General features: G+C 45.6%; 1 protein-coding gene across 1 annotated transcript; it reads left to right on the forward strand.

Moving 5' to 3' along the window:
* The first annotated feature begins 434 nt into the window (after positions 1-434).
* Positions 435-11073, forward strand: SNRPD3 (small nuclear ribonucleoprotein D3 polypeptide). Its single transcript, XM_059893751.1, has 4 exons — positions 435-562; positions 1925-2068; positions 8891-9083; positions 10843-11073. Exons 2-4 carry the CDS (start codon positions 1943-1945, stop codon positions 10902-10904), a joined length of 381 nt encoding a protein of 126 aa, XP_059749734.1. The 5' UTR covers positions 435-562; positions 1925-1942; the 3' UTR covers positions 10905-11073.
* The last annotated feature ends 11155 nt before the right edge of the window (positions 11074-22228 follow it).

Genomic DNA, 22228 nt, shown 5'->3' on the forward strand with positions numbered 1-22228 from the left:
GCGGGGCTCCGGGAGACCAAGCCCCACTCCGACCCCCTGGAGGGACGGTCACGGGCCGCCCCCGCTCCGCTCCGTCCCTGTTTCCCTTTCCGTATGGTGGGATACTCGCCTCGCTTAGGGCGCCCCTTACCTGGCGCTGCCGGGTTCTCAAGGTTAGATTGTGAGGGCAGGTCTTGACCCTCGGCCCCACCGCCTGTCGCCCCCGATGCCCGCCTTGCCGTCCAGCCCGTCGCTGGTATGGGGTGCTTGGAAACGCGACCCCCCTCTGCCCTTGCCGGCCCGAGGGTCGATGTTTCCGGCGGCACCTGGGTCCGGTCATCAGCCCTCTCTTCCGGGCCCGGAACTATTGTACCAGAGCCCAAGTTTCCCAGCCGGCGGGGTGAGGAGGAAGCGGAGGCGAGACTGCGCCCGCCACTAGGAAAAGGAAGGGGGCGGGCCCTGCGCGAGGCATCTTGGGAACGCGTGGTATTCTGGGAGCGTGGGAGCCGCCATTCACTCGCTTCACGCCTTCGCAGTCGCAAGAGATACCTCTGCACCAGAAAGGAAGAGGAGACCGGAACCGGTGAGGAGAGGCCGGGGGCGGGCGAGGGTAGGCCGAGGTACCCGCGAGGGGCCGGGGGCTGGAGGAGGACTCGCTGCCGGGAAGCTTTGCGGTGCTCGGGGAGGGAGAAGAGCGGGAAGCTCGGCCACACAAACATGAGCGTCGCCTCACTAGCGCCTGGGAGTGAGTTCGTTAGCTTTTCCCCAAAGTACATGCTCTTCAGTTTCTATACCTCTCCAGGCCAGTGTTTTTTGAATCATCCAGGTAATGGTCTTGAGATCATTTCTGGCTGATTGCCTCCTTTCCCCAAATCCTACCTGGGTGATCCTTTTCAAAGCCCTTTGCATCTCTGCCTCCATCCCCCTTTCAGACACTGGTCCCCTCGTGCTTTCTACACTGTACACAAGTTTTTATCAAGTTTCCCTGCTTCTAAATCGTGTTCGATTTATCTTGTAAGTGCGGATGCCTTTCCATCGGATAATTCCTATACTGCCGTGGATCCCCCACTGCGTTCAGCATAAAATCCACACTCCTAAGTCTTTCCCAACCTCTCCTGTTCCTTTTCCTCTCTTGACCACACAAGATGTGCCCATCTTGGAACAGAAAAAGTCCACTGCTTTTCCTTTTTAATTAGGTCAAGTCAGTCTCTTGCCCTGATTATGTTTTTCCTCCAAGATAAGCATTTCCTGCTTTTAGCACATTGTCACTTTGTGAACACTTTGCTGTTTTCTCTTTAGCCTTGATGGTGAAGTAAGTGGAGGGTCAGAGAGCACTTAATGGGTTGAATTAAATGCACAGCCTCTTCTAGATTTGCCTGGATCTTTTGGTCTGTATCTGCACTGCTTAGTGCCCACTGCATTGGGCTCTTGAAACGTGGCTAATGTGACTGAGGGACTGAATTTTCTATTTTAATTTTATTTCATTTTAATTGAGTTTAATTTCAGTAGCTGCATGCAGACAGTGGCTGCTGCCTTGGACAGCTCAGGTCTGTGTCATAGGTTCTCCAAGAGATGTTACCCACAACTGAGGGTTGACAAATATACATGCATTCCAACCTTCTCTTCTCCAACACACAGTATTGGGGAACACATAGTTATTTGATGAAAAGTAAGCGATCTGCAGTGGGAGGCACTTTTCATTCCCATTAGCTTTCCCTCTAGCCCCCCTATTCCTCCCCACCCACATCTTGCATGTGTTTGCCAGATAGGGCCTTCAAGCTAGGAGTTAAGCTACTTTTTTCTGTAAAAAAAAAAAAAAAATAACAAATGCACCTTTGGCATCTTTGCTAAGTTTTGTGTAGTTTCAGGCCTTGAGGGCGTGGTGTTTGCCACATGTCTTCTTGGGCTCTGAAAGGTGAACTAACTGTTGTCTTTTTCACTGTAGAACTCTCTTCCTGCCGAGATGTCTATTGGCGTACCGATTAAAGTCCTACATGAGGCTGAGGGTCACATTGTGACATGTGAGACAAACACTGGTGAGGTGTATCGAGGGAAGCTCATTGAAGCAGAGGACAACATGAACTGCCAGGTATCCTGCTTTGCACTTGAGGCTGTGGGGGAAGCTTGAGCCTGTGCCTTGGAGGACAGAAAGATGGTGGTGGGGGGTCTTTTTGAAGTTCTCATTCAGCAGTTATTTACCAAGTGCCTAATGTGTGCCAGGCACTGCTACAGGTACTGGGGATGTGAGTATAAATAAGAGCCATTCGGAAGTTTGGAATATTTAACTTTGTTCTTTTGTGTCTCCCAATCCCATAATCATTTTCTCCCGTATTTTGGGGACCTGTTTAAGAAAAGTGACACTACCTTCAAGAGAACCATCGGGTTCGGGGCCACTGTTCATTACCCCCATATGTTTGCATAGTGCTTTGCAGTTAGCAGAATCCTCCGCTCACATATTGTGTTTATTTGCCATTTTTCTTGGGGGAGGCATCTCGTTTGATTGCATTTATAGCAACTACCTTGTGAGGTAAGCAGGTTTGGTGATAGTTTTATCATCCATAAGATAGGAAGAATAGGGGACTTCCCTGGTGGTCCAGTAGTAAAGAATCCGCCTTACAATGCAGGGAACGTGGGTTCGATCCCTGGTCAGGGAACTAAGATACCACATGCCATGGGGCAACTAAGCCTGAGCGCTACAACTGCTGAGCTCACATGTCTAAACTAGAGCCCGTGTGCCGAAAACTACAGAGCTCACGTGCTCTGGAACCCGCGCACCACAACCAGAGAGAGGAAAGCCGCAACGAAAGATCCCGCATGCCGCAACTAAGACCCAACGCAGCCAGAGATAAATAAAATAAATAAATAATAAACCTTAAAAAAAAAAAGATAGGAAGAATAAGATTAAAGGACTCATCTACTGAACGTCACTCTGTTAATGTTGGAGCCACTTCTTGATGTGGTGCCCTTCCCGTGGCACAGCGTTGCTTTTTGCTAATAGTCATGTGGATTTGTATGGCATCGCTTTACAAAGTGTGTAACATAATTTCTCCTTAAGAGCTTGGACTTTGGAATCAGATGTGGCTTTGAATTCTGATTGACCTTGGGCATGTTAATCACCTCAGTTTTCTCATCTGTGAAATGAGAACAGAATTAGTTCTGCAAGAGATTGACTGGGAAAGCTAACAATAAAGGGTAAAGGAGAGGGAGCAGGAGAGCTTTCAGTCTGGGGTGCTGGTCTGACACTGGGGAAAGGAGAGGGGAAAGGAAGGAGGGTTGAGTAGGAAGAGCCTTAGACGGTAGTGTATCTCTGAGGAAGTCTCAGCCAGGCAAAGGAAGGTTTCTCATTGGAAGAGTCTAGCATGGGGCACAGGTGGCCTGGCGCTATACCCCCACTGTGGTCAGTCATTGGCTGGCAGCTTGACAAGAGAGTGGCTTCAGGGTGAATGCTGTGGTGGATCCCAGTCTGAGCAGTGCACTCCCAAGACTGCCACTGGGGTAACACCCCCACCCCAGGGCTGTTCTGAAGATCAGATGAGTGTGTGTGGCAACTAGCTCAGCGCCTTGCACATTGTAAATGTCAACATATGGTACCTGTTGATATTTTCTAGGTGAGAAAACTGAAGGTCAGAGAGGTGAGGTGACTTACCCAAGGTCATGTTGCAGGACACGTGTCCTAAGTATCCATTGTTTCACGGGGTTCATTGGTTTATTTGTGATTTCTCTGTAGCTTTAAGCATCCTCTTCCTGCCAGGTTGACCAGCTGGGGGTTCCCTCGTGTTTGGGGAAATAGACATCTGGTGACTGCAGGTTTCTCTCCTCGGTGTTAACGCCACAGAGGTGGGTGGGTGGGCTCTCTGCAGGTCTGGTGGAGCCAGGCCTCCTTTGCCTTCGTGAGGTATGGCTGTCATAGGTCCAGTCCTCTGACTGAAGGCATCCTCATCCATTTTAAGGTGCTTCAGTTTGGTGAGTAGAATGCAAGACTAGGATAGGGAATCTTCGTGTGTTTATTCAGCTGTTTATTTGGATAACTTTCTGAGTTTGCAGAGCTTCAGACTTCCCATCTGTAACGTGAAGGTAAGGTGTCTGACCGCGTGACCTTGGTGTTCTCTCTGATGGTAGCCAGTGTGAAGTAAAGCACACAGACCCTGTGATGGATCTGGAATCATTGCAGCCTGCCACCTGGTGTGACTTTTCGTGAGCTTTGGACCTCCCTCACCCTCTGTTCCCTCCTTTCTAAATCAGGGATAAAAATAGCACCTCAGCCTCAGGACTGTAGTGCAGAATAAATGAGCCGTTGCATGTCAGATAGTGGGGGCCTGCCACCTCCTTCCACCTGTGTTAATCTGCTAGGGCTGCCATAACAGAGTCCCATGCTGGGTGGCTTAAACAACAGAAATTTATTCTCAGGGTTCTGGAGGCTAGAAGTTCGAGATCAAGGTGTTGCAAGGTTGTTTCTTCTGAGGGCCGTGAGGGAAGGATCTATTCCAAGCCTCTCTCCTTGGCTTATAGATGGCTGTCTTCTTCCTTTATCTTCACGTGGTCTTCCCTCTGTGTGTGTCCATATCATAATCTCTTCTTATGAGGACATAAGTCATATTGGACTACGGCCCAGTTACCTCTGTAAAGATCCAGTCTTGAAATATAGTCACGTTGGTGGGGGCTAAGACTTCAATATATGAATTTGGGGGGTGGGTACAATTCAGCCTGTTACCCTGCCCATGCCAAGATTCGAGGCCTCACGGTGTATAGCGAAACCTGGCGCATTGGATAGACCCCAGCAGGCTGTGGCGGAGCTGAGCCCGCTGTGGTGAGCACCCAGCACAGTTGACTCACGTGTCCCCGGGGTGGGAGGCCAATGGTGCCTGCTATTCTCCTTTCTTCCTAGTCCCAGTAAGTCTGCCCTTTGGGGATGAGAGTGTCCTCTTGGCTCTCCCTCTGCTTGTTCTTTGCTAGAGGGCAGCTGGAGTTCAGTGTTTGCCATTTGATGTTGGGTTTTAATAACATTTTCTATTATAAAAATGGTGTGGGGGACTTCCCTGGTGGCACAGTGGTTAGGAATCTGCCTGCCAATGCAGGGGACACGGGTTCAAGCCCTGGTCCGGGAAGATCCCACATGCCGCGGAGCAACTAAGCCCATGTGCCACAGCTACTGAGCCTGTGCTCTAGAGCCTGCGAGCCACAACTACTGAGCCCGTGTGCCTAGAGCCCGTGCTCCGCAACAAGAGAAGCCACCGCAATGAGAAGCCCATGCCCCGCAACGAGGAGTAGCCCCCTCTCACTGCAACTAGAGAAAGCCCGCACGCAGCAACGAAGACCCAATGCAGCCAAAAAATAAATAAGTAAAATTTAAAAAAAAAAAAGTTTTTGAGGAGGACCAAAGTGAATTGTTGTTTTTTCGTGGGAAATTATATGTGATTAAATTTTAAAAAATAGCTGGGCCGGCGGCGGCGGGGGGGAATTTTAAAAAATATTTTTCTTACTTTAAAATGACAATCATGTGTTAAGCTTGTGATCATAAAGCACAGTAAATGTTATTTTTTAAAAAGAGAGTAAGGACCAAATCCAAAATTTCATTATCTTTAAAGTGACGTAATTCCTAGACGTTTTGGTGGGGGAAAAGTGATAGTTAATAGATTCTGCAGAAATGATGCTTTGGGGGCTTTGGCATGATCACCCCATCGGTGACAGGACTGTTTGAACTGTTTTCTTGGCTGTGGCATAATGGTCTGTGGAAAAATCTACCTAGATGTTTCTTCTGAGCTCTTTGAGAGTGGATTGCAGTCATCATACTCCTTTATTGCATAATATGTTGTGTATATATGTGTATGTTTCCTCTTACTGTATCCATAGTACAGTTATTAATTCAGGAACTCCAAGATTGAGTCAGTACTTTAACCTGCAGTGTAACCAGTTTCTACAGGTGCACAGTGTGTCCTTTCTGGCCGTATAGTCCTCTGCCTCATTCCTGGGTTTAGTTGTCAACTCATTTGATGCTTCTTTGGTCTGGGACGGTTCCTCCAAGTTTGCTTTTCACACCATTGATGATTTTGAAGACTAGAGGCCAGTTATTTTGTTAGAATGTCCCTTGATTGGGGTTTCTCTGATGCTTCTTCCTAATTAGATTTGGGTTATGCTTTTATGGGCTGTTATTGTGTGATTTTTGTCTCCTCAGAGGGTCAGTCAGGCCTAAACACCTGTTTGCCCCTTGTTTGCAATGTTAACCTTGATCTTTTGGTTAAGGTGTTATGTGGTCTCTCCACTGTATGTTCCTTTTCCTTTTGTAACTAATGAGAATTTTGTGGGGAGGTTCTTTAAGTGAATACCTTGTGAGCATTCGGTTCCTCATTATTGTTCCATTCCTCAGCCCCTTTTAGCTTCCCGTGAAGATTCTTGCTTGAATCTTTTTACTATTACGGTTGCAAAGAATAATTTTTTTTTCCTCCATCATTCTTTCTGTATTTATTGGGTCTGCTGCATGGAAGTGCCTTCCCTTACCCCCCATTTATCCATTCATTTACTATCAATATACGCTCATACTGTCAATATGTTTTGTTAAGGGTGTTATAATCCGTTGCTGTCATTGTTTATTTTGATGTTCCAGTTATCCCAGATTTGACCAGTAGGAGCCTCTCAAGCTGACTCCTGTGTCCTTTGGTGTGTCCTGGTCATTTTGGGGGAGCACATCCCTACCTTCTGGTATAAGATGCTTGTTACAGGCTCATCTTTTACCTTCCCTAACCCAGCTCTGAAATCAGCCATTTCTTCAGGAGCCTTGCTTTCTTTTAGGTTGGGAGTAGAATTTAGAAACCAAATTCTAAATTCTACTGGGTGCTGTTATGTATTTTAAAGTCTTAGTTTAACTTGTCAAACTAGGACCTGTCTCCAAACGGCTGTGTGCTTAATAGTGCCAGAAGGTTCTGTTCATTGCATGCACATTCTGTGCCAGGTACTATGCTGGGGTTTTACACACAATAGGTCCTTGAGTCATCACAGGACCTCTCCGAGGACAAGCTTCCAGATGCCCAGGGTGACCAAGCATGGAAGGAGCCGATCTAAACCCAAGTGTCTGACTCCCAAGTCTGTGAACTTGGCGACAGTCTCTAAAATGAGGCCTAGAGTAAACCTGCTGGATCCCATTGCCTCTGAAAGCATCAAGCCCTCAGTTCTGACTGTCAGATTCCAGACAGGAAAATGAGGATGGTGGGACAGGGAGGGGGTGAACATCTGCTGGCTGCTCGCCGTGTGCCCCGCAGCTGGGATGCTGTGACCGACTCTCCGTGGCCACCCGGCACTCTCCATCCCGGCCCCAGACATGTGGGTAATGAGTACAGAGACGGTCTGTACTAAGATCTTCTCTCCCCAAAGTGTCATTGCAGTTGGGCACCTGGCTTATGTCATCTGTGTTTCATTGTGGCTGTTTGGGAGAGTTGAATGGATGGTGTGTTCCTGCCTGACTTTCATTTAAACCGAGTTCACGCAAGTTGCTGCCTTTAGCTCATGATGCGAGTACGGCTTGGGCTTGTTGACAAGCTGTGTACCCGGCAGAGGGATACACGGCACGGCCATTTCTCTGCTGGTGCCGTGGAGAGAGCGCGAGAGCAGCGGCCCGCCTGGTTCCTAGGCTGTAATAGGACTAGTGATGCTGGGCTCCTTCTTGCTTCAGCCCAGGTGGACATGTGCCGTTTGTGAAAGCACTCAGTGTAAGTGTTGTTGATCTTCTGTAACAGCCTCTGTCAGGGATTCTCAGAGAGGGTTGGGGAGGCAGTGACAGAGGAGGGAGTGAGATGTACCAGGATGTGCTGGAGGGGAGGCGGTTTGGCAGCGGCAGGGCAGCCTTAGAGCGTGTTTGATCTTTCTGCCACTGGGTGCTCATGCAGAGGCCGCGGGGGCCAGTTAACACTTGAAGAAAAGAGCAAGTCAGGCTGAGGTGACAACAAGCAGTCAGAAATTGGGGAGCCAGCACACCTCTCTCCCATGTGGGTTTGACCCATTCTGAATAAATTGTAGTCCTTTTCCATGCAGAAGGCTGGTAAAATAAGCTGTTTTATCTGATAAACGTGGTGCCTGTTGAGATTGGCACTGGCAGGTTTGTGTCACGTTCCTGCGCCCGGCCTATCCTGGCTGGATTCTCCTCTAAGCCCCCCTCCATCCCCCACCCCCTGTCCCACGGTTCACGCATTCATCTGTCCGAAGTGCCGCCCTAGCCCTGTCCGCCCTGCCTCTGTCCACAAACTTGCACGGCCCCATAGTCTCTGAGGTGGCGACCCTGCGCTCAGTCCCAGTTCCCCTGCTCCGTGTCCTGTCTGGTCTTTGTGCGAACTCTCGCCTCACACCTGTCCTGTATTCTGGGCCATTCATGCATGCACTGCCACCCCCACTTCTCAGTCCCTGTCAGCCAAGCCAGAGGGGCTCTGTCTCACCTGCTCGAGTGTGTTCCCTGGGAGGTCAGGGACAGCATCTGGTGCACGCTCGTAACCCTCACGGTGCCTTTGCAGTCCGTGTGCTGGGCAGATGCGGGAGGGGACACAGGGTTTGGACAAGCAATTCTAAGCCATTTCAGTTAGTTTATCATGTGCTGGTGGGAGAGCGAGGATGGCAGAGCTGGGGCTCTGGGGGCCAGTCCAGGCATTTGAATCAGGAGTCGCTGCCTTCTGGCTGTTGGATCTTGGACAAGTGCATTAGTTTTTTTATCTTTAAAAATGGGAAATCTCATACTGTTAGGGCCATCTCTGTGAAGTGCTGAGCGCAGTCCCTGGCGCACACAGTAGGCCCTCTGGAGTTCCCCCAGCTTTATTTAGTGATGTGAGTTTCTGCATTTCTGGACTCCCCTCCTTGCCAAGGCTTGTCTCACATACCCTGCTCTCCACTGGTGCTGTTGGCCTTTACTCATGAGCCGGTGGTTCCCTTCCAGATGTCCAACATCACAGTCACATACAGAGATGGCCGAGTGGCACAGCTGGAGCAGGTGTACATCCGTGGCAGCAAGATCCGCTTTCTGATTTTGCCTGACATGCTGAAAAACGCACCCATGTTAAAGAGCATGAAAAATAAAAACCAAGGCTCGGGGGCCGGTCGGGGAAAGGCTGCTATTCTGAAGGCCCAAGGTAGGTGCTCCTCGTGCACTGGTTGTGACATGTGGGTGTGTCGTGTACCTTTTAGAAATGCCCTGTTATTGCTGGGGCATGGGGGTGGACCTGACCTGAGCCATTTCCATACCCACTGCCACCCCTTTTCCCTTCAGTCTTGGGGGATCCAAGTACCCTGCCTTCTCTGTCTGCCTCACCTGATCCCATTCACAGGAGTTATGCAAAATCCAAAGTGGCTCCTTAGAAAGAAGATGGGGACTTAAATGAAAGAGTAGATAAGTCTCCTATAATGACTCTCTAGGAAGCCCTTTGTTTTCAGAAATTCTGGGGTGTCTGGGGGAAGCTTGCCCTGGTCTAGTTTGCTGAGTAGAGGCACTGTGGTATTGATTAGCTGACTCCTAAAGCAATGGGATAATAGTTCCTCTTGAGGCTGGGGATGTCTACTGATACGCAACATAAATAAGGGAAATGGGGGGGGGGGCATCCACTTTCAGATAAGAAGTAAGCAGATTTGAGCCATCTTTACCCATTAAAGGGGGCTGACTTAATTTTCAAAACTTCTTACATTTGAAAATAAGTCCTTCCTTTACCACTTTCCAAAAGTGGGACTAGCCTTTTCCCAGTGACTTGGTCTGACCTCTTTTCTTGGTTAGCCCAACCAGAGTTTTGTATGTGGGTCCTGAAAAGTTCTGCCATGTTGATTAGCTAAGAAAGCAAATGCAGTCGCTAGGAACCGTCTTAGTATTTATTGGTAAAAGGCTTTACAGTGCAGGAAGGTCACTGGCGTCTCTGTCAGTATCTTTAGCTGCAGTACATATGTTGAGTTTAAAGACACAGTAGAGTAACCCTTTAAAATGCCCTCCAGAAAAACTGATCAGAGAATCTCCTTGCCCTTCCTGGAAGAGAGATAGTTGTGGGGAGATGGGACCAAAGCTCTGGACCTTTGTCCTGGAGAAGGAACGATTTTCAGAAGTTCCAGCTTTGTGCTACAGCTGTTGTTCTCTCTGCTTCCTCAAGGAAGGCTGCCCTCGTTGTCACTGTGTAACGATACCATCTTCTCTAGCAAAGGGAGGAGCCCAGTGGTCGTGCACTAGAAGGCGCTTGGCAGTGAGTCTGCCTCGGCCCGCTGACCTCTGCCTGAGCCACTGCCTGCGCCAGCCCCAGGATCTGTAAGAGGAGAGGGGTGAGGCTCCAGTTAGTAGCCATCAGGATATTTTCACCTGTTCTTCAAAGCCACTGGTTTTCTAGAACCTTTGGGTCACAGAGAACAGCTATCTTTATGTGGGGAGTGGTTTTGGTTTTTTCCCCCCATTCCAAAATATTTCACACCTGCAGAATAGCTCGAAGAATAATAAAACCCCTCACCCAGATTTAATAGATATTAACATTTAACATCTGTTTGTTTCAGAATTTTAAGTGTGAATTAAATGCATCTGTCGTGTTTTATTAGCTCACCCTGGGCCAGCTCTGAGAAGTCATCTTTTCTATGGTTCCCAGACTGGGTCCCCAAACCACCTTTGCCACAAGGCCTTGCCTCTGGTGGGGAACAGTGCTGGGCTGGAAGGCAGGAGTCCAGGGCCTCTCCAGCTCTGATGCCAGGCACCTGCCCCGCCCAGGGTCTCTGTTTCCCCCGTGAAATGTGACGGGGTGAGCGTGGTGCTGGACCGGGTGGCCTTTCAGGCCCCTTCCTGGGCCATGTCCTGGGTCTCTGGCTGCTCTGTGATATGAGTCCTTACTGACCTGGCCTTGTCCTTTCTCTTCCCCACCTTTCTTTCAGTGGCCGCAAGAGGGAGAGGACGTGGAATGGGACGTGGAAACATCTTCCAGAAGCGAAGATAAATTTATCTGTTGGACAGAACTTTGCCCTTATTTTTTTCTTTTAGGTTATCTGGGTCAGGAGGTGCGTGCGTATGTATATGTCCTAGGTTATCTTTTGACATCTTTTTCTTTAGATCTGGGTAAATGTTAAACTAAATAAATGTGGGTTCTTTTCTTTTTGAGACTATAAGGACTGTGTGTTCATTTTGTAGTTTTTTTTGTGTGTGTGTGTTTGCTTTGGCAGCAGGTTAAACTTTCACACCCTGGGAGATGCCCTGCATTTTTCCAGTTTGAAGTAGCATAGTTACTGATAAGAGCGTAAGCTGCTGTTCCAGGCCAGTTGCTGGTTAAGCCCTTGGAACAACTCCGAGGGTGCACAGATTGCCTCATTTGTCGGCACGGACATTCATGCAGCACTTTGTTCAGGCAGCGTTTGTGGGCGCACCATCAGTTCAGCTTGAACAACACAACACACGTGGTCATGGTCTGTGAAAAAAACCTAATGCTGTGACCTTGTAGCCTGGAAACCCCAGTGACTCAGCATTTAGCAAAAGTAATCCAATATTAAAAGGTAATTCAGGGCTTCCCTGGTGGCACAGTGGTTACGAATCCGCCTGCTAACACAGGGGACACGGGTTCCATCCCTGGTCCAGAAAGATCCCACATGCCGCGGAGCAACTAAGCCCGTGTGCCACAACTACTGAACCTGTGCTCTAGAGTCCGTGTGCTACAACTACTGAAGTCTGCGCGGCTAGAGCCTGTACTCTGCAACAAGAGAAGCCACCACAATTAGAAGCCCGTGCACCGCAATGAAGAGAAGCCCCCACTCGCCGCAACTAAAGAAAGCCTGCGCACAGCAATGAAGACCCAACACAACCAAAACCAAATTAATTAATTAATTTTAAAAAAATGATCCTGATGTGTCAGGACTTTAAAAAAAAAAAAGGTAATTCAGAGAGTCCTAGTGGCTGCTGTACTGGCTTCATAAGCAGTTTTGTGGTGATTCAGGGGACAGGTTCTTGTGCGTTTATCAGAGTATCTCAGCATGGACTGAAACAGCTGCAGCTCTTAATGCAGCGAAGGTAACTAAAGAGCACAGGGTGTGCAAAGTGAATAGCTGACAAAAGCACAGAAATTGGGAAAGCAACCTGGAGAAGTCAGACACTGAAGAGAGGTCTTGCAGGGATTCCGTGAAGGATGAGCTACAGCAAAAACTATTGAGGAAAAGGGATCAATTATCGGCCCTTAGAATGTTGCTCATTGAACAGATGGTTCAAGTACTGGAGGGAGAGGAAGAACCTAGATCACGCAGAGATTTTTTATTTTTATTGGAGTATAATTGCTTTACAGTGTTGTGTTTCTGCTGTAGAACAAAGTGAATAAGCTATATCCCCTCCCTGTTGAGCCTCCCTCCCACCCCCCACCCCCCATCCCACCCCTCTAGGTCATCACAGAGCACCGAGCTGAGCTCCCTGTGCTATACAGCAGGTTCCCACTAGCTATTTTACACATGGTAGTGTATATATGTCAGTGCTACTCTCTCAATTCGCCCCACCCTCTGTGTCCACAAGTCCGTTCTCAATGTCCGCGTCTCTTTTCCTGCCCTGCAAATAGGTTCATCAGTACCATTTTTCTAGATTCCATATGTATGTGTTAATAAACGGTATATTTTTTTCTCTTTCTTACTTCACTCTGTATGACAGACTCTAGGTTCATCCACATCACTGTAAATGACCTAATTTCGTTCCTTTTTATGGCTGAGTAATATTCCATTGTATATATGTACCACATCTTCTTTATCCATTCATCTGCTGATGGACATTTAGGTTGCTTCCATGTCATGGCTATTGTAAATAGTGCTGCAGTGAACTTTGGGATACATGTATCCTTTTTAATTGTTTTTCTCAGGGTATATGCCCAGTAGTGGGATTGCTAGGTCGTATGGTAGTGCTATTTTTAGTTTTTTAAGGAACCTCCATACTGTTCTCCATAGTGGCTGTATCAATTTACATTCCCACCAACAGTGCAAGAGGGTTCCCTTTTCTCTACAACCTCTCCAGCATTTATATCTCCAGCATTTATTGTTTATAGATTTTTTTGATGATGGCCATTCTGACTGGTGTGAGGTGATACCTCATTGTGGTTTTGATTTGCATTTCTCTAATAATTAGTGATGTTGAGCATCTTTTCATGTGTTGGCCATCTGTATCAAGTAGAGATTTTCTAGTAAGCTTTGTCTTGTGGTCATGACACAACCACATGGTGACAGACCTTGTATCATTCCTGTAATAACTTGAGGAGAGTGAGCATCATTGGGTCTGTCAGCTAACAAGACCGTTCCGCCCAAGAGCAGCCCCTGTGTTGTGTCTCTTGCTCCCCCACCCCCAGCTCCTCTGATACATTCGGATGCAGTGTGGCCAGTGGCTCCACAAGCAGTGCTGCTCCAGTGGAGGGTTTCCTGCACATGGGGTGGTTTCCAGTGAACTCACTGTGGAAGGGAGTTAGTTTGTTTTAGATGTGACAAAGAGTTAACTTGTTCTGATAAGAAAAGAAACATGCACATTGAGTTACATATAGAGTGGGTTTCTTTCAGGTAGAAGTTATGATACCCATAGTGCCCTGTCTGGAATACCCTCCCCCTTCCCCTTGATTTAGACATTGATTTATTGGCTTCTTAATTGAGCCTCCTGAATTAGTAATATAGTGAGTTAGAGCAGTGGTTTCCACATCAGCTAGAGATCTTGTTAGAAGTGAAGGTTCCACAGCACCAGCCCTAGAGGTGCCTATTACTTGGTCTGGAATTGGAGCCCAGGAATCTGCATTTTAAACCATGCCCTTGCCGCCACGGCTCCATGAGTCTCATTCGGTATATCCAAGGCCACATTTTGACCCTGGTGTGGAGTGTGTTATTTTATGTAAGCGCTACATTTTTTAATTTTAATTCTAATTTTTGGCTGCACCACACGGCTTGTGTGATCTCACTTCCCTGACAGGGATTGAACCCGGGCTCTCAGCAGCTGAGTCCCAAACTGGACTGCCAGGGAATTCCCTGGAAATTTTATAAAACAATAAAGAAGATTAACCTAAAACATAGAGCTTTATAAACAGTTTTATATCCTGCACTTGAGAAAAAAATCAGTTACATTGAAAGAGCAAATAGTTCTGAGAGGCTTATTATGAAAAACAGCAGCCCTCCTGCCCTGTCTGACCCTCTCCCCCATTTCCCCTGCTTCTGGGGAGTCCCTTTCAACTCTTGGCTGGTTGTTTGTATTTGCCTCCATGTCTCAATTTAAACCTGTTTGTATGGCTACTCCTTGATGTTTCGTTTTAGGCATTTATCTTTCAGCTTCTCCTTCCTCCTGCCCACCATGTGTGGACTCCCCATCGCCCACCTCCCTGATATTATAATTCTGGTTAGATCATATTCAGTGTTTATGTTATTAGGGCTGGGTATTTAAATCACAGCTGAGCCAGGTGGTAGACTCGATTACTTTCCTGCAGAACTTTCTTTTTCCTAGAATTAATTCGCTTACATTCTTATTGGCTTAATTTTCTGTCAACTTGTCACTGGTTTAACCTCAGACTTCTCTATAGACATTAATACATCATCTATTTGATCAGTTTCTTCTTGATTGGCCCCACTCTGGACTGGCTTTCCTTTGTGCCTAAGGTATTTCCGTTATCATGGGCTTTCCTCTGTTGAATCTCCTGTTGTTTGTGTAACCTCTTCCTCTCATGGTTTATTACCTCGTCCAGTAGAGACCTGCTGTGGAAGGGGTGCATGGGAAGTAATTTTTTGAGAGACGTTGCATGTCTGAAAGTGGCTTGTTCTCTCATACTCGATTGAGTATGAAATTCTAGGTTGGAGTTTGTTTTCCTTTAGAATTTTGAAGGCATCGTTACTTTTTCATCTAGCATCTTGTGTTGCTGTGGAGAAGTCTGAGACCGTTCTGAGTGCTGACCTTTGTGACTCTCTCCTTTCTGTTGCCAGTGTTCTGAGATTCACACTGACGTGCCTTGGCAAAGGTCTGTTGGTGCATTGTGCTAGGCTCTTGCTGTACCTCTTCAGAATGGACTTTAATCCTTCATTTCTGGGAAACTTTCTTGAATTACTTGTTAATGATTTCCTACCTTTGGTTTTCTGATTTTTCTTTCTGGAATTCCTGTTATTCAGATGTTGGATCTCCTGGACTTACCTGTGTTTCTCCTCTTTTCTCTCCTTGCCTCCCCTATCCCCCATTTTCTTGTTTTTTGATCTCCTTTGTAGATTTCCCCAAGTTGATTCTCTGAAGGTTCATTTTTCTTTTTTTTTTTTTTTAATTTTTAAATTTTATTTATTTTTTGGTTGCATTGGGTCTTCGTTGCTGTGTGCAGGCTTTCTCTAGTTGCGGCTAGTGGGGGCTACTCTTCTTGTGGTGCATGGGCTTCTCATTGTGGTGGCTTCTCTTGTTGTGGAGCACGGGCTCTAGGCGTGCAGGCTCAGTAGTTGTGGCTCGCAGGCTCTAGAGTGCAGGCTCAGTAGTTGTGGCGCACGGGCTTAGTTGCTCCGCGGCATATGGGATCTTCCCGGACCAGGACTTGAACCCATGTCCCCTGCATTGGCAGGCGGATTCTTAACCACAGCGCCACCAGGGAACACCAGTCCTGTTTTGTTGTTTTTAATAGGACCTTGGGACTTCCCTGGCGGTCCAGTGGTTAAGACTCCACGCTTCCACTGCAGGGGGCACGGATTCGAACCCTGGTTGGGGAACTAAGATCCCACATGCCGTGAGGCACGGGCAAAAAAAAAAAAAATAGGACCTCATTCCAGGGTTGCAATATCTTCCTATCTCTGAGGACGTTAATTAATATGCTGTGTTGAAACTTTCATCTCCTGCGTGATGTTTTCTTACTCCTTTCTGTTTTAGTCTTTCATGTTATAGACTTTCCTTAGCTGCCTGGCAATCATTGGTAGTCTACTTACATTTAAGAGCAGGGTATTAAAAAGAATATATGTTTGTAAGGTGACCTGATTGAACTTTTTTGAGTAAATCTCCAATGTCCATATCTTTAGGACTTTCCTCTTGGGCTGGTCAGATTCCTTGGAGAAACCTTCAGTCTTGTCAGGTGGGTTTACCTTGAACTGCTGGCCTACTGGGAGCTCAGTAGGGGAAGAGGACTGGGGATTTTCAGCATTCATGTCCAGATTCACTTCATCTTCCAGGTCTCTGGGAAGGCTTCCTAGTCCAGAAAGCTTCTAACCCCCTCTAGAGAGTACACATCCAACTTTTTGCCAAAGTTGGGAAGGGGCAGTCTCAAGATCATATGAAGGTCTGAATATTTAAGCACGTTCTCTCTTTTTTTTTTTAATTTTTTAATTTATTATTTATTTATTATTTTTATTTTTGGCTGTGTTGGGTCTTCGTTTCTGTGTGAGGGCTTCCTCTAGTTGTGGCAAGCGGGGGCCACTCGTCATCGCAGTGCGCGGGCCTCTCACTATCGCGGCCTCTCTTGTTGCGGAGCACAGGCTCCAGACGCTCAGGCTCAGTAGTTGTGGCTCACGGGCCCAGTTGCTCCGCGGCATGTGGGATCTTCCCAGACCAGGGCTCGAACCCGTGTCCCCTGCATTGGCAGGCAGGTTCTCAACCACTGCGCCACAAGGGAAGCCCCACGTTCTCTCTTTTTAAAAAACATGTCTTTTCTTGGAAAATATACTACTTTAAAATTGAAAACAACTTGGCAAGGTAAAGAAGATACAGAACAAAGGATGATGTCATAGAAAGATAACTAGACCAAGACTTAAGAAATGGATTCTGGCTCTGACTACCTCCACTACCAATTCTGTCTAAGCCTCTGGTTTGTTATCTATACAAGGGAGGGTTTAGACTCAGTTGATTCATTGATACTGTCTCAGCTTCTATACTCACCTGCTGAGTATTTCATAACCTTTTCAAAAAAATAAAGTCAAAGCACACAGGATTTTTTCTGCTTCTGGCCAAGACGGAGGTAATTGCCTAGACTTACCCTCATACCTCAAAAAAAAATCAAAACTCAGGACATTGAAGGAGAGTAATCCCTGAGAGATGGGAAACAAATAAGGTGGGCTTACTGCCTTGTGAGAGTTTCCAGACTATGACACAGGCGGAACCACCAGGCTATCTGGGTTGAGGAGGCCGCTCGAGTTCATAGGACAGAACAGCAGGAGAAGAAAGCTGCACAGAGGACCCAGGAGGTCTGCAGAAGATCCCTCTTGACTATTTAGAATACCGATCAGCATACGAGTGTGAGGAAACAGGATGGGGAAGGAACCATCAAAAAGGATTATAAAAAAAAATTAAAAAAAAAAAAAAAAAAGGATTATAACAGTGCCTTCCCACCGGCCAGAGAAAAACTCAACTCACAGGATAGTGGATAGACTATTATACCAATAATTTTATTTTAAACAGGTATAATAAGGTGACAGACATGAGATGACTTCCTTGAAAGAAGAGTTTATTACAATTCCCAAGAGCAGGGAGCATGCCATGCCATGCAGGGTCACACGAGGAAACATCAGGTGGGTCAAGAGGCAGGAGTGAAAGGAGAGCATGGCCCAGAGCCTCTGTTATGGTTTCCATAGGGAAAGCATGGGTGAGGCAGCGTAGGCCAGTTTGAGTAAGTCTAGAGTTGGATAATTTGAACAAATCAGAGGGCTTTAAGCTATAGGGGTAGTCTACAGTTATGTGGTACCTGGCCCTGTGGTGATTTATAGCAGGGCAGATAATGGCTTGGTGTGTGAGAGTTAAACATCGTTGCGGGTAGACTTTGGATTGGTTAGTTTTTATGTGAAAGGTATACTGTGCAGGCAAATTGTTTACTATCTCTAGGAAATAACTAACTCTAGGAGGGGCAGTCTCTCCAGGATTAGCAAGGCCCCAAGATGTCAAAGCACCATTTTAAAAATTTTAAAACATTGAATAAAAAAACATTAAACATGAATAATACAAAAATATGATGTATTTTAAGACAAGTATCCAGGAAAGTCTCGCCTCGTAAATGAACTATTAGCCCTAGTTTGAGCATTGCTCTGGACCCAGCTAACAAATCATAAAAACAGGACTTGAAAGGATCACGCTGTTTCCAGGTCAATTAGCTGTATTCTAGAACAAAGTCCAAAAAGATTTATAGGAACATAAAAACATCTAGCACCCTACAAAGTAAAATTCACAATGTCTGGCATCCAGTCAAAGATTACCAGGAATGCAAAGAGGCAGGAAAGCACAACCCGTAATAAGAATAATCAAAACATCCAAAACTGACACAGATGTTAGAAGTAGCAGAGAAGGACATTAAGATGGTTGTGTTTTTTGTTTGTTTTGTTTTGTTTTTATAAATTTATTTATTTATTTTTGGCTGTGTTGGGTCTTTGTTGCTGTTTGCGGGCTTTCTCTAGTTGCAGCGAGTGGGGGCTACTCTTCATTGCGGTGTGTGGGCTTCTCATTGCGGTGGCTTCTCTTGTTGTGGAGCACGGGCTCTAGGCATGTGGGCTTCAGTAGTTGTGGCAGGTGGGCTCAGTAGTTGTGGCTCATGGGCTCTAGAGCGCAGGCTTAGTAGTTGTGGCACACAGGCTTAGTTGCTCCATGGCATGTGGGATCTTCCCAGATCAGGGCTCGAACCTGTGTCCCCTGCATTGGAAGGTGGATTCTTAACCACTGCGCCACCAGGGAAGCCCAAGACGGTTGTTTTAACTCTTTCAGATATTCAAAAAGTTAAGTAGAGACATGTACTATCTAAAAAGAAGGACGAGGGAGTTCTTTGGTAGTCTAGTGGTTAGGACTCAGCACTTTCACTGCCGTGGCCTGGGTTCAATCCCTGGCTGGGGAACTGAGATCCCACAAGCCATGTAGCACAGCCAAAATAATAATAATAATAATAAAAATAAAAAGAAGGATGAGGGGGTGTAACAGAAGGAGAAAGGAGAAGGAAAAGAGAAAGAGAAACTTCTCATTGAATTTCTATAGCTGGATGGGATTCACAGCAGATTAGACATTACAGAAGAAAAGCTCAATGAACTTTAAGGCATAAGCTATAGAAACTATCCAAGGTGAGACACACACAGAGAAAAAGAATTTGAAAAAGAAAAGAGCTTTGGGACAACTCCAAGTTTCCTAATATATGGGTAGTTGGAGTCCCCAAAAGAGAGGTGATGAGGGGACAGAAAAAGTACTTGAAGTAATAATGGCCAAAACCTTTCCTAACTGGATGAAAACTATAAACCCACAGATCCCAAAAGCTAAATGAACTCCAAGCACAAGAAAACGACACCAAAGCATATATCATAACTCAAAACCAGTGGTGAAGAGAAAAATTCCAAAAAGCAGCTGGAGAAAAAAAAATGTTATATTAGAGGAACAAAGATAAGGATGACATTTCTCATTGGGAACCATGCAAACATGAAGACAGTGAAGCAACAACTTCGAAGTATTGACAGAAAAAATTATCAATCTAGAATTCAATACCTGGGGGGGGATAAATCTTTTTAAGATGAAGGCAAAATAAAATGTTTTCAGACACACAAAGGCTGAAAAAAATTCATCACCAGGAGGCCTGCTATACAAAAAATGTTAAAGGACATCCTTCTAGAAAAAGGAAAACTAGACCATATGGAAATCTGGATCTACACAAACGAGTGAAGATTGTATTATGGCGCTTATGACATGTAAAAGTAAAATGCATGACAATATTAGCATAAAGGCCAAGAGGGGAAAACATATACTACTGTAAATTTCTTATACTAGAAGTGGTATATTACTTGAAGTCTGTGATAATTTAAAAATGTATAATATAAACCCCAAAGCAACACTAAAATAACAAAGAATTATGCCAACATTCAAATATCCAACAGCTGATGAATGGGTAAACAAAAGTGGTATATCCGTACAATTAGAATATTATTTAGCCATTAAAAGGAATGAATTACTGACACATGCTACAACATGGATGAATTATGAAAACATGGTAAGTGAAAGAAGACACAAAAGGCCACATATTGTACGTTTCCATGTATATGAAATGTCCATAATAGGCAAATTCATAGACACAAAGCAGATTAGTGATTGCCAGAGATTGGGAGAGGGGAGAATACGGAGTGCCTGCTTAATGGGTATGGGGTTTCTTTTTGGGGTAATGAAAATGTTCTGTCATTAGATAGTGATGATGGTTGCACAACATGGAAAATGTACTAAAAACAACTCAATTGCACACTTTAAAATGGTTAACATGAAGAATTTTATATTATGTGGATTTTACTTCAATAAAAAGAGTTAAGCCAACAGAGGAGATTTATAAATAAATAATTATACCAAAATAAGGCAGAAAAAGAGAAAGAGGAACAAAGAACAGATGGGGGCTTCCCTAGTGGCGCAGTGGTTAAGAATCCGCCTGCCGATGCAGGGGACACGGGTTTGAGCCCTGGGCCGGGAGGATCCCACATGACACGGAGCAACTAAGCCCATGCACCACATGAGGTACTACTGAGCCTGGCTACTGAGCCTGGCTCTGGAGACTGCGAGCCACAACTACTGAAGCCCGCATGCCACAACTACCTAAGCCGGCACGCCTAGAGTCTGTGCTCCGCAGCAAGAGAAGCTACCGCAATGAGAAGCCCACGCAACGAAGAGTAGCCCCCTCTCGCTGCAACTAGAGAAAGCCCGCGTGCAGCAATAAGGACCCAACACAGACAAAAATAAATAAATAAATACATTTAAAAGAACAGATGGGGTAAATAGAAAATAAATAGCAAGATGATAGGCTTAAGTCTAACCATATCAATAATCACAGTAAATGTAAATGGTATAAACACTCCAATTAAAAAGCAGAGAATGTCAGATTGGATTAAAAAAACAAAACCCAACTACATGCTACCTACAAGAAACACTTTATTATTTATTTGTTTATTTTTGGCTGCATTGGGTCTTCATTGCTGCGCACGGGCTTTCTCTAGTTGCAGTGAGTGGGGGCTACTCTTCCTTGCGGTGCCCAGGCTTCTCATTGCGGTGGCTTCCCTTGTTGTGGAGCACAGGCTCTAAGCACACGGGCTTCAGTAGTTGCGGCATGTGGGCTCAGTAGTTGTGGCTCACAGGCTCTAGAGCGCAGGCTCAGTAGTTGTGCATGGGCTTAGTTGCTCCACAGCATGTGGGATCTTCCCAGACCAGGGATCGAATCTGTGTTCCCTGCATTGGCAGGCAGATTCTCAACCACTGCACCACCAGGGAAGTCCAGAAACACTTTAAATATAAAGACATAAATAGGTTAAAAGTAAAAGGATGGAGAAGAATACCATTGCTAACACTAGTCAAAAGAAAGCTGGAGTAGCTATATTAATATCAGACAAGTAGGTTTCAGGGATAATGAAGGTTATTTCATAATGATGATAGGGTCAGTTAATCAAGGAGCCATAGCAATCTTAAACATTTATGCACCTAATAATAAAGCTTCAAAATACATGAAACAAAAAATGGATAGAAATAAGAAACAGACAAATACAAGTACAGTCAGAGTTCAGTTCTCCTCTCAATAATTGATAGACCAAGTAAGCAGAAAATCAGCAAGGATATAGTAGACTCGAACAACATGGTAAGTCAACTTGACTTTGATTAACACAGGACACCCAACAATAGTAGAATACACATTCTTCTCAAGTGCACACAGAACATTTATCAAGATTCAAAAGGCTTCAAGCCATATTATGTTGTCTGACCACACTGTAATTAAATTAGAAATCATTTATCACAAGGATCCTTGGGAAATCTCTAAATATTTGGAAACAAAATAACACATTTCTAAGTAACCCATAGATCAAAGAAGAAACCAAAAGAGAAATTGGAAAGTAGTCTGTACTGACTTGAAAATGGAAACACAACATATCAGAATTTGTGGGATGCCACTAAAGCAGAACTTAGAGAAGTAATTTATAGCACTACCCACTAAAGAATGTCACTAGACATTTGGCTCCACAAGGATTGAATATAAGCCACTGCAGCCATTGACCTTCGACACACCCTGAAAAGAGTTCAGGGCAGAGATCAGGAATGAGGCACTCCGTGCTCTGGGAAAACTGGCAGAACAGACCATAAGATAGTTAGATATTTTCAGGAGAAATTTTTTATGAACCTGGATTCTTGCATCTTCCCTTAGAAAAGCACTAAATCATTAACTAAGATTTGCATTCCTTGTGACTAGCAGCAACCTTCTACTGAGATGTGTGCTTGGTTGCACCTACCCCCTTTGCCAAAATCACATATATACTGACCTCTCCCCTTACCTCTTCTGCACAGTTTCTTGAGCTATCTGAGAGGCTCTCTCCCGGGCTACAGTCCTCAGTAAAA

The sequence above is a fragment of the Balaenoptera ricei genome, chromosome 14, assembly GCF_028023285.1.
Source record: "Balaenoptera ricei isolate mBalRic1 chromosome 14, mBalRic1.hap2, whole genome shotgun sequence".
NCBI lineage: Eukaryota > Metazoa > Chordata > Mammalia > Artiodactyla > Balaenopteridae > Balaenoptera > Balaenoptera ricei.